The 18,269-nt window shown below is 52.3% G+C and overlaps 1 protein-coding gene across 2 annotated transcripts in view; it reads left to right on the top strand.

Moving 5' to 3' along the window:
• The first annotated feature begins 729 nt into the window (after positions 1-729).
• LOC147689505 (pyrethroid hydrolase Ces2e-like) overlaps positions 730-18,269 on the top strand; it is a 279,745-nt gene continuing 262,205 nt past the window's right edge. For both annotated transcript variants that reach the window (XM_086942262.1, XM_086942261.1), the window contains exon 1: positions 730-884. In XM_086942262.1, the coding sequence (XP_086798388.1) occupies positions 809-884 (76 nt within the window). In that variant the 5' untranslated portion in view covers positions 730-808. The remainder of the gene's footprint in view (positions 885-18,269) is intronic.

Genomic DNA, 18,269 nt, shown 5'->3' with positions numbered 1-18,269 from the left:
TGCCCCCCCTGCCCTCCCTGGCCCCCTGTCCTCTCTGACCCTCTGCCCCCCCCCCTCGTCCCCCTTGGCCCCATGTCCTCTCTGACCATCTGCCCCTCCCCCGGCCCCCCCTGGCCCCCCCTTGCCCCATGTGTTTTCTGACCCTCTGCCCGTCCCCCCTTGGCCCCATGTCCTCTCTGACCATCTGCCCCTCCCCCCTTGGCCCCCCTTGGCCACATGTCCTCTCGGTCCCTCTGCCCCCCCCCGCCCACCCTGGCCCCCTGTCCTCTCTGACCCTCTGCCCCCCCTGGCCCCCCTTGGCCCATGTCCTCTCTGACCCTCCCTCTGCCCCCCCTGGCCCCCCTTGGCCCCATGTCCTCTCTGACCCTCTGACCCCCCCTTGACCCTCCTTGGCGCCCGTCCTTTCTTACCCTCTGCCCCCCCCCCGCCCACTGTCCTCTCGGTCCCTCTGCCCCCCCTGGCACCCTCCTGGCCCCCTGTCCTCTCTGACCCTCTGCCCCTCCCCCGGCCCCCCTTTGGCCCCATGTCCTCTCTGACCCTCCCCCCCCCCCCCGGCCCCCCTTGGCCCCCTGTCCTCTCGGTGCCATTGATTTTCGGTCACTGATTAGCTCGGTGGGTTCAGGGCCTCGTGGTGGAGGAGTCAGCAAACACTGGGGCCGGGCAGGAGCGCGGGGGCGGGGGGCTTGGCCAGTGCTAACCTCCGCTGCCCCCTCTCCCCACCTCTATTCCCTGCTCCCCCCCCCCCCCGGGGGGGCCTGTATTTCAAGCTCTGCCCCCATCCTCAGCCCTCACTCCCCCTCAGACGCTCATGGCCTCCTGCACGGACTCCCTGCTGCTCCTCGCCCTCCTGGGGGCCCTCGGGCCGGTGACCTCTGCCCCCCCAGGTGAGACCCGGGCCCTGCACTGCTCCTGCGGGGTCACCCCTGCGGGGGGGCGGGGAGGGGGTTTAGCTGGTAGATAAGTTGTGAGTGAGGTGTGCAGAGCCTTGAAATGTCACTTGTGGGGGGGGGGGGGGGGGCGTCTGACGAAGCCCCCTCGGGGAGGAGAGACGGGGCTGGGGGTGCAGGGCGGATGTGTGGGGGTGGCACAGAGCCCCCCACCCCCACCTCTCCGGCAGTAGTGCCCTGGACCCCCCCTCCCCGCCCCCCACACTGCTGACCCCAGCCTCGGAGATCTGCCCCCCCCCCCCCCTTTCGCATTTGCAAACAGTGAGGTCAAGCTCCTTACGCGATCCTTGAGCAGCGCTGGAGACCCCGAGCCCGGCCTCGAGGCGGTGGATGCGGGACCCAGAGCGGGGCCGATGAGGCGGCAGAGAAGGCGCGCCCTCTGCACCCCGCCCCCCCATCATTGACCCCCCATCATTGAGCAACACTTACAGGCGGTCACAGGGTTCACCGCATTAATACGAATTGAACCCCCAGGTCCGCCCCGTCTCTGTGGAAGCTTCTAGGGGCAGGGCCCGCGCCACAGGGGCCTCATTTATGAAAAGTGACGCATCGCTGCGTGAAAACAGCGATGCGTCACTTTTCACTGCGCACTCCTTGCGACAATGACGCATCATGTCGCAAGGACTTACAGATACGTCAGTATTTCTGACGCATCTGTAAGCGCAAAAGTGACGCATTGCTGGAGTGTGTCACAAAAGTGACGCAACTCCAGCAATGCGTCCTTTCACATGGGGAAAGCCCCATGTGAAAGGGCTTGCGTCAGTCTTACGCCTGCTGTGAGGCAGGCGCAAGATTTTGACGCAACCGCATCCTAAAACTGACGCAGTGAAATCTCATAGATTTCACTGCGTCACTATTACGAGGCTTTTTGCGGGGGAACGCCCCCTCTGCATACATTATACCTGACGCAGGCATAATGTGGCGCAGGGGTTTAAAAAGTGACGCATCTACCTAGATGCGTCACTTTTTAAATATGGCGCAACAAGGCGCATGTTTTACGCCGCCGATGCATCACAAAAAGTGACGCATCCGCAGCGCAAAACTGACGCAAGGCCTCATAAATGAGGCCCCAGGAGTCTTGTACCTTAGGATCCCTTTGAGCCGCAAACAGACGTTTTCTTTGTTAAAATCTGAAGTTAAAGCGGCGGCTGAAGAAATAATGGAGCGAAAGGGGAAAGTCCATAATAATGCAAAGATCCCCGCGGCCGTGCAGAGGTGTGTGGGGTGAGCCGGCCATGCCAGGGTGCAAAGGTGTGTGTGGTGAGCCGGCCGTGCCGGGGTGCCCGGGTGTGTGGGGTGAGCCGGCCGTGCCGGGGTGCAGAGGTGTGTGTGGTGAGCCAGCCGTGCCGGGGTGCCCGGGTGTGTGGGGTGAGCCGGCTGTGCCGGGGTGCAGAGGTGTGTGTGGTGAGCCGGCTGTGCCGGGGTGCACAGGTGTGTGGGGTGAGCCGGCTGTGCCGGGGTGCACAGGTGTGTGGGGTGAGCCGGCTGTGCCGGGGTGCAGAGGTGTGTGGGATGAGCCGGCTGTGCCGGGGTGCCCGGGTGTGTGGGGTGAGCCGGCCGTGCCGGGGTGCACAGGTGTGTGGGGTGAGCCGGCCGTGCAGAGGTGTGTGGGGTGAGCCGGCCGTACCGGGGTGCAGAGGTGTGTGGGGTGAGCCGGCCGTGCCGGGGTGCACAGGTGTGTGAGGTGGGCCGGCTGTGCCGGGGTGCCCGGGTGTGTGGGGTGAGCCGGCTGTGCCGGGGTGCACAGGTGTGTGGGGTGAGCCGGCTGTGCCGGGGTGCACAGGTGTGTGGGGTGAGCCGGCTGTGCCGGGGTGCAGAGGTGTGTGGGGTGAGCCAGCCGTGCCGGGGTGCAGAGGTGTGTGGGGTGAGCCGGCCGTGCCGGGGTGCACAGGTGTGTGGGGTGAGCCGGCCGTGCACAGGTGTGTGGGGTGAGCCGGCCGTGCCGGGGTGCAGAGGTGTGTGGGGTGAGCCGGCCGTGCCGGGGTGCACGGGTGTGTGGGGTGAGCCGGCTGTGCCGGGGTGCAGAGGTGTGTGGGGTGAGCCGGCTGTGCCAGGGTGCACAGGTGTGTGGGGTGAGCCGGCCGTGCTGGGGTGCACAGGTGTGTGGGGTGAGCCGGCTGTGCCGGGGTGCAGAGGTGTGTGGGGTGAGCTGGCTGTGCCGGGGTGCACAGGTGTGTGGGGTGAGCCGGCTGTGCCGGGGTGCACAGGTGTGTGGGGTGGGCCGGCTGTGCTGGGGTACACAGGTGTGTGGGGTGAGCCGGCTGTGCCGGGGTGCAGAGGTGTGTGGGGTGAGCCGGCCGTGCCGGGGTGCACAGGTGTGTGGGGTGAGCCGGCCGTGCCGGGGTGCACAAGTGTGTGGGGTGAGCCGGCCGTGCCGGGGTGCACAGGTGTGTGGGGTGAGCCGGCCGTGCCGGGGTGCAGAGGTGTGTGGGGTGAGCCGGCCGTGCCGGGGTGCAGAGGTGTGTGGGGTGAGCCGGCCGTGCCGGGGTGTAGAGGTGTGTGGGGTGAGCCGGCCGTGCCAGGGTGCACAGGTGTGTGGGGTGAACCGGCTGTGCCGGGGTGAACAGGTGTGTGGGGTGAGCCGGCTGTGCCGGGGTGCAGAGGTGTGTGGGGTGAGCCGGCCGTGCAGAGGTGCACCGGTGTGTGGGGTGAGCCGGCCGTGCCGGGGTGCACAGGTGTGTGGGGTGAGCCGGCCGTGCCGGGGTGCACAGGTGTGTGGGGTAAGCCGGCCGTGCCGGGGTGCAGAGGTGTGTGGGGTGAGCCGGCTGTGCCGGGGTGCAGAGGTGTGTGGGGTGAGCCGGCTGTGCCGGGGTGCACAGGTGTGTGGGGTGAGCCGGCTGTGCCGGGGTGCAGAGGTGTGTGGGGTGAGCCGGCCGTGCCGGGGTGCACAGGTGTGTGGGGTGAGCCGGCCGTGCTTTCCCGGGGTGCAGAGGTGTGTAGGGTGAGCCGGCCGTGCAGAGGTGTGTGGGGTGAGCCGGCCGTGCCGGGGTGCACAGGTGTGTAGGGTGAGCCGGCTGTGCCGGGGTGCAGAGGTGTGTGGGGTGAGCCGGCCGTGCCGGGGAGCAGAGGTGTGTGGGATGAGCCGGCTGTGCTGGGGTGCAGAGGTGTGTAGGGTGAGCCGGCTGTGTCGGGGTGCAGAGGTGTGTGGCGTGAGCTGGCCGTGCTGGGGTGCAGAGGTATGTGGGGTGAGCCGGCCGTGCCGGAGTGCAGAGGTGTGTGGGGTGAGCCGGCCGTGCCAGGGTGCACAGGTGTGTGGGGTGATCCGGCCGTGCCGGGGTGCAGAGGTATGTGGGGTGAGCCGGCCGTGCGGGGTGCAGAGGTGTGTGGGGTGAGCTGGACAACCGGTGCAGAGGTGCAGAGATATTTGCCATCCCAGCGGTCAAAGTGCATAGTTCCAATATCGGCAACATTCACCATCCACCCATGCAGCAATCTCACATAGAAATAACCAGACAAGACACCTTCTTTGTGGTGAAACAATGCTGCAGGTTTATTAGCATTACAAAGATGCCAAGATTGGTGGGTTAGCTTACAGGTGAGCCCAAGGCAGGCAGCCCCTCGCTGCCTGCCACCTGATGAGCTAAATTACACCGGGGCCCTGTCCAAGGGTGTTTCACATATTTTGGGGGAGGGAAGACCCCTCCCACTGGTGGGCCAACCGCCCACCCCTTTTGCTCACGCCCCTTAGGGGGGCGGAGCCTGCCAGGCAATCCCCGGTTGCTCAGGTCCACAACCGCCCCTAGGACTAACGGGGCGCCGTCGCTCCTCCAGGGTCGAACTGGAGGACCTCCCCGTGGATATTTGGCCTTTGCATCCTTGTTGTACTCCTGCAGAGGGTGCACGTATGTACCTTACAGCCTCTGGATCGCCCCGTAACTCCACCACAGCTCTGGGTGTGGCCACCGTCACCCCAGCGCCCCCCACCATGATAGCCTTCCTTATTTACACCCTGCTGTCTCTAAGGCCTCCCCCAGGTCAAGTAGGAACAGGTCCATCCCAACTTTGGACAGGTGTGCCCCATCGTCCTCCCAACACCCTGTGGTCTTAGTGTGCAGTAAACCATGACGGATGAAACCAAACCCCCTTTGCTCCATGAATTTCCTCATGGCGCTGTTGACCTTCCTGCACGAGACCTCCATGGCTTCCCTTGATCGTGCCCCCTGCCACACTAGCCGGGTTGTTATCTCCAACCACCATAACTCACAGGTCCCCAGCTGACTGCTCAACTTACACGTGGTGACAGTCATTTCATGGAGTAAAGCCCTCCTCCCAGGTGCATCACCAAGACATTCGGAGGGGAAAACCCCCCGCCCCAGTCTCTGCTGCAGCTTCTTCAGCAAGCAGGTCCAACGCATGCCTGGATATTGTTAGAATTGGGGGTCTCTGGTTGGTGCAGTGCAGCACTGGCGACAAGCAGGGACCCTCTCCTCCAAGTCAGGGCGAAGGATTACTCTCAATAAATAACCCCTGCTCACCCTCTAGGTAGTGTGGCGCAAGCAGTCAAGGCTAAACCCTAGAGTACATGCAGTTAAACATCTGCAATATCACACACAATAACCATCGACCCACCACACAATGACACCAGACTGTCTTTTGTGCAAAAATATATCTTTATATAGGTTTCTTAAAGCAGGTTTTTAAATACAGCCTTTACTTCTTTGCAGGATTCCAGTTACTTGTAAAGGGTGCCACAGTTCTTATTAGCAATATGCAATCTTTAAGTTAGTGTCCCTGCGTCTCAAAATGATCCTTCAAAGCTTAATCTTGTCCCCACAATGGTCTAGGCACCGTGTGCTGATGCAGTTTGTTGAGGCTAGAACGCTCTGGATCGCTTCAGTACGTCTAACGGCAACGTCCCTAACAACTCTCACGCATCTCGAGTGAGCCGGCGTACGTCACGAACACTGAGGAAGGCAGGTGCGTGGCTGTAGCGACTGGATTTTTGGACCAGATGGGATCAGCTCCTGAGAGCCCCTCTAACCCAGCCGGAACGTAACCACCTCCCTCCTCAGGACCATCTATCCAGGCACCTGGGTACCTACCTGAGGATGGGGAACTCGCAATATACAAGCTCATATCATCAGAAACACCACTAAATCTATAGGGTTACTAGGAATACTCACTGATTACTAAGGACATCCATGCCCTACACCACACTCATACCTCATAGTCTCGCGACCACATGGGTCCAGACTAATCTACCCTGGGGCAGTTCTGATTATCTACCATTACACACTGATTCTCACTCAGTGCTCACTCGACACGCAATCCGGCGTATCTACACACATGGGCCTGCAGTCCCAGTGCTCTCATCCACACATGGTCTGCAATCCGGCAGACCTACACACCGTGTCCCTCCGGTGTTCTTATTTACACACGGTCCGCAATCCGGCAGACCTACACACCGTGTCCCTCCGGTGTTCTCATTCACACACGATCCGCAATCCGGCAGATCTACACACCGTCTATCTCAGGTGCTCCATTAACGCCGTGTACCAACAACGATCACTTTCCTATGTATACTTAGGGAAGAAGTCTCTCATTGTCTACTCAGGATAAAACTACGATAATAGAAATTGGTATGGCTTTCCAAATTGCAATATGTACCTTCTGCTCCTGACATCAAATGTCCCCTTTCCTCCTCGTTATTCACTCATCTCTTACCTGATCGGGATTCGCATCCGTTCACGCAAACTATGCTTGACTAGAGGACAAGGTTACCCTGATTGAACAAGAATACAAGGCACATGTCGGTTCACTAAGAACTGGGGTCTCTGTTTATTATAACAATGATGAAATGCACATACACAGATCTGCGGGGTCTCTATAACTAACAGGAACTTTAACACACCGCTGAAAGAAAAGGATTAGGCATACAGTACAAGGTTATCAGTGGGGTCTCTTGACTAACAGGAACTTTAACACACCGCTGAAAGAAAAGGATTAGACCTACAATAGCCTAGGGAATAAAGACAAGATTAAGGTGTAATTGTAAAGGGGACTAGTTTAGACTACCTCACCTATTAGAAGGAAGATTTCTCTCTGTCTCTGGTGGGATCAGGGCTCTCTCTGTCTCTGGTGGGATCAGGGCTCTCTCTGTCTCTGGTGGGATCAGGGCTCTCTCTGTCTCTGGTGGGATCAGGGCTCTCTCTGTCTCTGGTGGGATCAGGGCTCTCTCTGTCTCTGGTGGGATCAGGGCTCTCTCTGTCTCTGGTGGGATCAGGGCTCTCTCTCTGTCTCTGGTGGGATCAGGGCTCTCTCTGTCTCTGGTGGGATCAGGGCTCTCTCTGTCTCTGGTGGGAACAGGGCTCTCTCTCTGCCTCTGGTGGGATCAGGGCTCTCTCTGTCTCTGGTGGGATCAGGGCTCTCTCTCTGTCTCTGGTGGGATCAGGGCTCTCTCTCTGTCTCTCCCTCCGTCACCACAACACCACGCCTCTGGTTCGATTGCTCCAGCTGACAGCCTCAGCTCCTCCATCTGCTTTGATGCTCTCTGCACTGCTCTCTCTTCAGCTTCAGCAATTATCTGCCTTCTTTCTACATTCCAGAACTGCACTGCATTCTGCAGCTCCAGCAGACATCCTGCTCTCTCCTCTGCAAGAACCAAACTGTACTGACTTGACCACTCTTCCTCTCCTGCAGCTCGCTAATATGGATTCCTCTCCCCTCATGGAAATTTCCAACAGAGGGCTGCCTCCCACCGAATTCCTGTGCTAGCTCCAGAGCTCTTTACGCAACCGCAGTGGCCAGCTGCTTGTTACGTCTGGGCCCAAGAGACAAACACATTCCTCGGATAATAAGCAGTCCTGACTGGTTTTCCCCTAGCAGTCAACAGCCTTAACTATAAACTTTACCTTTACCCCTGAAGCCTCTCAGCTCCATCAAAATGGAGCTTCTCTAGTTCTGGACCTTGTAGGCCTGAGAAGGATGAAATAACCCTTAGCTCTGTCAGAGTACCTACATAAACCATACCAATGTGTAATATAAAGTCAGGACCACAGGATCCAACCTCTACTATAAGCAAAAATGACAGGCCAAAGCCAATAGGCAATACATGGCCTCTTCTATGTCTGAAAGAAAGGGCCTAAAAGGGCCAACACAAGCTAGGAATACATATCCTAGATGTGAGCAAGATTAAAGTCTATATCACTGCCAACTAGGGCCAAAAAGCCTGTCTAAACAGTGGCGTACCAGAAACCGTATCCCAAGCGCACTGTTCAAAAGTGGCGTGCGAGGCGCAGTGGCGTAACAAAACTTGAGGGGCCCCCCTGCAAACTACATGGAGGGGGCCCCCCTGCAAACTACATGGAGGGGGCCCCCCTGCAAACTACATGGAGGGGGCCCCCCTGCAAACTACATGGAGGGGGGCCCCCTCCCATCCTCTGTGCCAGTCTAGAGCTCTCAGGTCAGCGACCCACCATACTGCAGGGGATGCGGGCGATCATTACGCCACTGTCACCAATACAGTCGTTATAAGTAACACTGGATGGTGAAGTTAAAGGTTGGGCTTAGTCTGCCCGCAGGCTACCATAGGTGGTGGTCCATTCATTTCAGGGTCACTGCCATCAGTAGTCCGGGGTAGTTTGCCCAATTTTAGGTGGGTTTCCTGATGCAGACTCCTGTCATGATATACAACATCAGGCCCAGTCATCGTTCAGTTTTGACAAAAGTGCATCCACTGCTCTCTCTCTCTCTCTCTGTCAGTCTCTCTCTCAGTCAGTCAGTCTCTGCCTCTCTCTCTGTCTCTCTCTCTGTCAGGCAATCTCTCTCTCTCTGTCAGTTATTATCTCTCTACCTCAGTCAGTCAGTCTCTGTCAGTCAGCCAGTCTCTCTCTCTGTCAGTCAGTCTCACTCTCAATCAGTCTCTCTCTCTCTGTCAGTCAGTCAGTCACTCTCTCAGTCAGCCAATCTCTCTCTCTCTCAGTCAGTTACTCAGCCAGTCAGTCTCTCGGTCAGTCAGTATTCAGTCTCTGAGTCAGCCAGTCAGCCTCTACTCTCTCTCCACTCTCTCTCTCCATTCTCTCTCTCAACTCTGTCCACTCTATCTCCACTGCCCCTCTCTCCACTCTCTCTCCACTGTCTCTCTCTTCACATTCTCTCTCTCTACTCTCTCTCCATTGTCTCCCTCCACTCTCTCCACTCTCTCTCTCCACACTCTCTCCCTTCTCTCTCTTTCTACTCTCTCTTTCTACTCTCTCTCTCTCCACTCTCTCTCCACTGTCTTCCTTCCTCCACTCTCTCTCTCTCTCCACTCTCTCTCCACTCTCTCTCCACTGTCTTCCTCCACTCTCTCTCTCTCTCCATTCTCTCTCCACTCTCTCTCTCCACTCTCTCTCTCCACTCTCTCTCCACTCTCTCTCCACTCTCTCTCTCTCCTCTCTCTCTCCATTCTCTCTCTCTGTCTCTCTCTCTACTCTCTCTCTCCACTCTCTCTCCACTGTCTCCCTCCACTCTCTCTCTCCACTCTCTCCCCCTTCTCTCTCTCTACTCTCTCTCCATTCTCTCTCTCTCTCCACTCTCTCTCCACTCTCACTCCACTGTCTCCCTCCAATCTCTCTCTCTTCACTCTCTCGCTCTCCACTCTCTCTCGCTCACTCTCTCCACTGTCTCTCCACGCTCTCTCCCGTTATATGGTTACTGCGTTTCTATATATTGTGTTAAGTTAGCATGAGTTTATTAAATGTTTAAACACCATATTTTCCTTCGGCTTCAGTTTGCGCACGACACCTAATTGTTATTGTAGCTTTCAACCTAGACGAAAGATGTGATTTATTTGAGAATAATATGTTATTGCCCTGATATCAGTCGTGCTTGGTACACTTGGTACAAATGTCTGCACACTGAGAACTGCACCCTCTAAGAATAACCTAACACAAGGTTGCTGAAGGCCTGATCCTCGCACCACATTAGACATAACACAAATAATGTCGCTGCCAACATTGGGCTCTACTCGGGTTTAAGATAGAGTTACAGGGAATGAATCAACACACTTGATGCTTCGCATGCAGAGAGCTGGTAGCTGTTGATGTGATCTCCTCCTACTGAGAATTAGAGGTATGGGCCCGCCCTGCTAGAACCCTAATGAGACCTTCTTAGATATAATATAATATTCTGAATAGGGTGCGCGAAATATAGGTGATACAGATTTCTATAGATTTTGCATTATAATATGCTATCACCGTTCGCTTACTATGGACTAGTGACTATGCTGCTAACTCTGATTTTTATAATATGTATGTTGATATTATACAAGATACTGCGTTTGAGAACTTTGCATTGAAAAAAAAACATTTCAAACTTGCACGTGTGTTCTTCGCCTCCCAGTTTCGGTTTGTAATGATTATATAACGAAAGAGTGTTCATGTGTTCCACGATTCCTGAGGTACTATAAGTTCATGTTCTGGATTGTCTAAGTCATTGGGAAGTTATTACTACCGATGAGACACTGTAGCTAGCTTGGTAAGGGGATTTCTGAAACAAAGGTGAGTTTTGGGTCACCCTAACTCACCCAGGTTCTAGATCTCTGTGCACAGTTCTGTGGGAGAACGGAAACCCTGCTACATGGCGCCCAACGTGGGGCCTTATATCATGACACTCGAGTAGTATATCATTCAAACCTTAACCCCTTCATTCCCATTTCCGGAAAACGGCGGTGTCGGAAAAACCAACCTATTTTTGAAATAGGTCTTTTTCAAGCTTGATTCTATCTAAAAACGGTTTCCTTGAATTACTACCCAGTTGTGCTACAAAGTAATCTTTGTTTTTTCACTTTCCTGTGCTGACATGGCACAAGCCGTGGACATCCCGCAGCATAGTCGCATTGCGGTGCGTGACCATTTGCGGGCTTATGATGTTCCTGTGGAAGGTTTGGCTGTCGTTCTGGTGGTGAGTGCGGAACATGCTTACCCGTACAAGCTGTTTTATTCGTGGGTGACATTTCCGCCGGTGAACGCTAATTCTGGTGTTTTCCACTCCTACACTGCTACGGCTGTACCGGATGCTTATGCTCCGTACAGAGCACTGGAGGTTCCTATAGACGCTTGGCAGCATGGATTTTGGTTTGGTGGCGCCCTACCACACGCTTTAACCGCTCCGAGGTTGGGTCCTTTGTCCATTCCGGGCACACCTTGGCCCGCTTTGGCTGGATTCACCCCACACCCTAATCGAGCCACTTGTGGCATAGCTGATCTGCGGCAACTTCATGAAGTTGCGGTGGAAGTGATTAGAGCGCTTGTTCATTACACTAGCCGTAATGTTCAAGACGTAGCCCCTAGGGGAGCACAGCTTCGTGCAGAACAGGCTGGTTTGAAAATCAATCCTGTCATGGTGAATTCCGTGATGGGCAAAAAGCCGCAAGACAAGGATGATTTTCCGTTCTGGCTTGCTGAGAAATTCGGCCAGCTAGAAGCTGTGTTTCCTAATACGAATCCCGGTGATAAGCACCGGATTCTTACACTAAGTTTACCGAAAGATTTGGCACCTGAGCTTGTTGACTGTGAGACCTGGGGTAAGACTTTTGCAGCGGTCTATTCGAGGTGCTACGGCACACCGTCTTTGACCAATCTGGGTGCGGTCCTTAAACGTGTTCAGGATGAACACGGACCGGAGTCAGCGGTCGAATCAGGTATGCGCCTGTGTGGCTCCTTTGATGTGGTTTGCGATCTGATCCTTGCAAATGTCAAGGGAGATGCAGTGAACTTTCAGGTTGCTAACGCTTTGGCGTTGATTCCAGAGGCCGAAAGACCCCGTCAGTTGGCAAGGATAATAGTGGCTGCTTATAAAACGGTTGGCCGCAATGCAAAAGGGCTTAAGGCTTTTCCTGACAAAGAGAAAAAGCAGCCCCAGGGGCAGACTTCGGAAACTAGTGGCCAACCAAAGTCCAAGAAACAAAATTGGCCTAAAAAGCAGAATCAGGTTAAGCAACAACAACAACAAACACAGGTTTCTACTCCTGCGTCTCCGTTGCCTGCGCAGTCGGATCGTGTTTATGATTTGCGCGACCGCGCGATGATTAAATCGCCTGAGAGGTTTCAGGCTTCTGACCAACGCTCTCCTCGTTCCTTTCAGGACTCATCGGCCCCGTCAACCGGTGGTGGAGGGGGCGGCAGGGGCCGGGGTGGCCAGCAAGGACGTGGTCAGCCCCGCCCACGAGCCGGTGGAGATCAGCAGGAAGGCGCTACGCCGAAGAGACCACAGTTTGCCACGAAGAAAGTCGCCGCCCTGACAGCGCATCGATATGCCCCAGATAGTGAGAACGCGGCTTCGGAATCTGACGTGGGCTCTGACCTTGCTGGACAGCGCAGCAGAGATTACCATAGTGAGAGAGGCCCTCCGTCCACTGTTGAAGGTGACAGCGACTGACACTTATGTTGTAATTGAAACTGCTGATACGCATGTTGCTCCCCCTGAACGTCTTTTTGAAATTGTCCTGTTAATTGAAGGTGACATGCAGCAAACTGTAAAAGGGGTATTTTGGGAAAACCTCTCATCCACGTATGACATTTTGCTTTCGGAGGCTGACTGGCCCCCACCTTTTGTTCTCGCAGCTCCGCGAGGGGAGGAGGTGATCCTACCCAGTTTCGCGCACACTGTATCGAGAGTGGAAGCGCTGCATTTTGCAGAAGAGTGGGCTCTGGCGCTTCCGCCGGCTGTGTACCGCAATCAGTGTGGCTGGGATAAATTGTCTCCAAGCCACGAGATTCCTTTACGGTCTCAGCCGCAGCCTCAACCTCAATATCCCATACGGCGTGAAGCTAAAGCTTCAGTCGCAGCTATCCTTGAACAATTGGAATATCAAGGTGTAATTGAAACGTGTGTGTCACCGATGAATAAACCCCTTTTTACTGTAAACAAGCCGGACGGCTCATATCGTTTGGTTTTAGATTATAGGCATTTGAACTCGCATTGCCGTAACTGCGCAGTACAGAATACTCATGGCTCTGCGTTAGTGAATAGTCTTGAGCGTAAACGGTTCAAAACCACGCTTGACATTAACAATGGTTTTTATGCCCATATATTAGATGGTGTAAGTTCCCAATGGACCAGTTTTACATGCGGCGGTGTGCAAAAAATGTTTCGGCGTCTCCCAATGGGCTATAAGAACAGTCCTGGAGTATTCTCCGCCCGCATTGTCTCTCTTTTGGAGGGCATCGACCCAGTTGCTTGTTCGTATGTGGATGACATTTATCTCACAGACGACAATCTTTGGGAGCATCTGTGTCGAGTAAAAAAGCATAATTTGTAACTTTGCTGACATAGGTTACAAGCTTAACTTTGCAAAGTCGCACATTGCAGAGTACACAGTGTTGTTTCTAGGTTACGAGCTTAACAACGAGGGGAAGGGTTTAGCACCCCATTTCCTGGAGAAGTGCGCACAGTTGCGCTCTCCGACAATGCTGAAAAAATTACAATCTCTACTGGGCTTCTTGAATTTCGGAAGGACTTACATTCCGGAATATGCCCAGCGTATCAAGCCTTTGTATGCTTTGATACAACCATCTTTTTCCAAATCATGCTGGCTGCCTGAGCATTCAGCCATTCTGCAGTCTTTGCAGGCTGATTTGCTCGCTTCTGAATACTGACAGACTCGTGATAACCAGACCAACCTGGTGATAAGAATTATCCCTGGGGCGGTGGGTTTCACGTACCTGACCTTTAATGAAGGAGATACAGTACCTATTGCTTACAAGTCACACTTGTACACTTCGGCTGAACTGCGTTTTTCCACTGTGGAGAAAGTTTTAACGGCTGTGCAGATGGCAATTCTTAAGGAACGGGCCCTGTCACAAGGAAAACGCATGTTGGTTGTTACCCGTGTCCTGCCTTGGAGGCAGTTACGAAAGCCAGTGTACCTAATTCCAAAGCTTTGCACCCTGGGTGGATTCAGTGGGCTGCATCCTTGACGTCCCAGGATGTCACGTTTATTTTTGGCGCCACGTTAAGGTCGCAGGAGTATTTACAGTATGAATTTGTTCATCCTGCTCCTTTAGCTATGCGGCCGTTGGAGGATTTCCATTGCATAATTTACACTGATGGTTCGGCGCAGGTTGCGCATGGCTCTAAACATGCCTACGTTTCCGCTTGCGCCATTGTGGTCGGTGCCATGGTGAACAATGAGTTCAAGTCCAGTGTCGTGCACACGCAGACGCTTGGGGACTGCACCGCACAATTAGCAGAGCTTCGTGCACTGATGCTTGCATTGGAGTACGCTGATCCTAGTGTGACGGCTTTGATCGTAAGTGACTCTTACTACTGTGTCCAGTCTTACAATGAAAACTTGTTCTTTTGGATTCAGAATGAATTTCATGATTCCAAGGGTAGCACAATAAAACATAAAATGATCTGGGTCCGAGTGGCGGAACTTAAAGAGAAGTTGCCACTCGTGTTTGTGATTCATACTCTCGGTCATCAGCGCGTGGGGGTCCACGCTGTTGGCAATTCGCTTGCTGATGAAGCAGCGAAGTCAGCGGTATCAAAATACTTAGTTGCAGCAGTCACGAGGTCCAAAAGCAAAATAGATGATGACATCTTGGTAGCTGTTGCTGCAACAGAGAAGGGAAGTAAATATCCTGCAGGGTTCCCTTCTAAATACACATACCACTTAAGTCCCGATAAGGTTCCTTATGTGAAAATTCCTGATGTTGGCGAACGTTTAGTTCCCAACTCGGATCGCAGGGCTAATTTGATTACAGCGGCTCATGAAGGTGTGGTGTCTGCACATGCGGGCGTCTCAGCCACTGTAACGCAGCTAAAACAAAGGTTCTGGTGGCTGGGACTGTACAAACAGATGCGCGATTATGTCCTTCAATGTGACATTTGCCAGCAGATTAAACCTTCAACTGCTGCGCGTTCGCCTCAGACACAGTTGTACATCTCGAATAAACTGCTTGGATGCGTTTATTTGGATCACTGCGGTCCATTTTCTTCTGATACTGCATACAAATACATCTTAGTAGCAGTTGATTCATGCACACGCTTTGTGTGGGTATGGCCACATCGGAGCGCTGATTCACGTACTGTCATTAAGGATTTGCGAGTCTTTGTGGGAATTTTTGCCTGTGGTACCTTCCATTCGGATCAGGGTTCGGCTTTCGCCTCTAAGGCGTATAAGGATGCTATGGTTTCGATGGGGGTCCAAGTCAAGTTTTCGAGTCCCTACAGGCCCGAGGGCAATAGTGTAGTTGAACGAATGAACCGCGACTTAAAGCAATCTTTGACAGCTCGAGTTATAGGCACTGGCAGAAACTGGTTAGCCCACCTCATGGGCGTGCAGCGTGCGCTTAATAATCTCCCTAGAAGGTCTCTGGGTGGGCGGACCCCATACGTAATGCTCTTTGGTATCAAGATGTACGTCCCTGACCTCGATGGTTTAGACTGCAAGGCCCAGGCCTCGGCCTTTGACGTAGATGAACATTGCAATGTTTTACAGGATCTACAAAAGACCAGAGACAGTCTAGTAAAGGAACATTTGCCCTCCACATCGGATGATGCGTTGCAGATCCCGGTAGTTGGCTGGCTACCCCAAGTTGGAGAACTGGTTCGAGAGAAGAGCGATAACAAGAAAGAGTTTGGTCCCTCATATCGTGCACCGGTTCGAGTTCTTGGAGTGAAGGGCACAAGAACAGTCATTTTACCACCACTTCCAGGTCGTAAGGAAAACAGATTTATTTCTATTGACAATGTCAAGACACACAGGGTGGCCGATTCTTCATAGCATGACACCGGCTGTATCCTGTCCTTCCATGGTGAGGCACTCTGTGCTGGCTATTACATCTGGTGCAGAACAGGAGGTGTCCCTCGAGATGCCTGCCATATCCAGTCCTTTATTAAATACTATTCCTGTCACTAACATTGATGAGTTGAACTACACCTATCCTGCTGATTTATCGATGCCTGATTTACAGACTCGTTTGGCCGACCAGTCCAGATTCTCTTTTGACTCTGTTTCGGAACCTTCAAAGAAACCCTCAACTATTGCAAAATATGCCACGTTGTTTAAAAAACATTTTTTAATTCCCCCTTGGACATACATTTGGTTGATCCTATTTTCGTTTTACCTTTTTATGTCAATTGGTTTTGTGTTTTATTTTTTCCGCCTGATCGATGGTCACTACGTTAAAGAAAGAACAGGAATTTGGTACCTTAATGGAACATTGGCCCCTCTTTCCTCTTCACATTCAGCGCACAGACTGAAACGAAACTTAAATACAGTTAACATTACTGCTTGGCCTGTCCTTGATGGGATTGTGTGGGATGCGGTTAGATTTCAAATACATGGGCCCACTGAAGTGATTAATGTTCCGAATGTGCTTAGAGTAAACATGGGAGATGTAATTAAACAAAATGTACGTTCTGATGATTGGGATATTCAGGCCGTAGAAGCATTATTCTCTGATTTGAAATACTATGCTGCCTTTGATGCTGAGGATCTGTATTTAGATTCTATTAATTATGGTGATTTGTTTTGTTTTCAACATTATGGTAATCATTTTTTACATAAGACAAACTCCAGGAGGGTTGCTGTGAATTACACGCAGTGGGAGCACTGCCCAGCTCCTTTCATAGGAAGCTCCAGTACATTTCTGAAAAAATACAGTTATTTTACAGATTTCAATCAATCAAATCCTGAGTCGTTTTACTTCAGAATGACAGAAAAATGCATGTCCAAAGTTAGACTTACCGATACAAAGTTGCTGTATTCGAAGTCCTTTCTAGACAAGTTGGCTGTGGATGGCTACGAGTTCTGGAAGGGAATAATTGACCTTAAATCGGTTTGGGGTACCAAAGATTGGCAGGTACAAGGCACTGAGGCTTTGCGCCGCGCATGTCTCATCCCGAATCACATGTTGTTTCTAAATTCGACCATTTCCCAAACAACAAGCTTTGGATTGGCTACTTCTAAAAGATTACATACACCAACTATCCCCGAATTAGAAGAATATTCAGGTTGGGGTAATTTTTCCGAATTGACTATTCATGAGATACAATCTCTTCTATGCAATTCGTCCTTTAATGTGTCCAGCTTGGATCCTAAAGGTTGTCTATCATGGCAAAAGAGTTCTGATTCTTGCCAACGTCGATTTCTAGGGTTGGCTGAAGGGTTCACACAAGTGCGACCAGATCCCCGTTTTGAAACTGATTATACTGTCACCACTTACTCTGTAGGGAAACTGTGTCAGAATTGGTTACAACATTCCACGTTAGCTGCAGTTAAACTACAACTGTCTCAGTTGACTGAAAATGTGGATTTAAATGATTTTTATAAAAGGCCCAGTTAAGGGTAGGTCTAAACGGTGGATTTATGCTGTTTACAATGAAATTTGGAAAGTGTCTCAAGTTGAGGCTGCTAAGCGCCTAAGGGCAATTGACCAAGCAAATTTGGAAAAGGTACTTGCAGTGGTCGATAACAGTATTAACACACTTTCTTCCCGAATTTACACGTTAAACAATATTGTTTCTTCTGTTGTTGACATTGTGCATGATGAAGTGTTCGTTTTATATCATGGTCAAAATCTATTGCGTTCTGTTATGCAGTTTGCCTGGACACTACAGACTCTGAAGTCTGGTCGAGTGCCTTGGAGTTATATGAACGTTTCATCATTGTTTGCCCCGTTTAATTTGACTGACAAGCAGCGCATGCTTTCCATGCGAGATGCGACATTTTCTATGTTACACATTGAGAAGTTAGAATCTTTGCCTTTCTCTGTGGCTGAGGCGGCTGCTGCTACATGGCTTATCCATGGTATTATAACTTTGCCATTTGCTCTGTATAAATTTACAAATTGTATGAGATATATTGCTATAGGGCGATATGAACCACTAGGAAGTGCTTTCCTACATGAGACATGGTCTTTACCATATACATACAGATGTCTGAAAGAGGGAAATGAAGTGAATCTGAATGGTGAAAAATGCACACAGTCGCCTGACCGTTCACTGATATGCAGACACATCCAATTACATGGTTCTTGTAATCAGGACAGACCAAATTTAGCCTGTGTTTTAAAGGGCACACCGGTTCCTGCAATAGTTCCCACATTCACTTTGTTGTCTAACGGTAGTTATTTACTTTTGAACAACAAACTTTGTTGTGGGTTAATGGTCGGTATCGCATATGTGGTTACTGTATCAGAGCGTGTGGTGTGTTGCAAAAACGTGTTATACCCACCCACGCATGGGAATTCAGATGTTTCCATTTGGCCAAGAATTCCAACCTTGAGAGCGGACTTCAATGGGTTGAGCCGAATAAGAGCACTATTGTCTCAAAAACAGGTGCCACTGAGCTCTGCCCGTGAAACATATGTCCTTCACATAGCTAACACACGC

The sequence above is a fragment of the Lissotriton vulgaris genome, chromosome 10 (assembly GCF_964263255.1).
Source record: "Lissotriton vulgaris chromosome 10, aLisVul1.2, whole genome shotgun sequence".
Classification (NCBI taxonomy): Eukaryota; Metazoa; Chordata; class Amphibia; order Caudata; family Salamandridae; genus Lissotriton; species Lissotriton vulgaris.
Note: the sequence above shows the minus strand (reverse complement) of the source record. Positions and strands in the feature narration are given on the sequence as shown.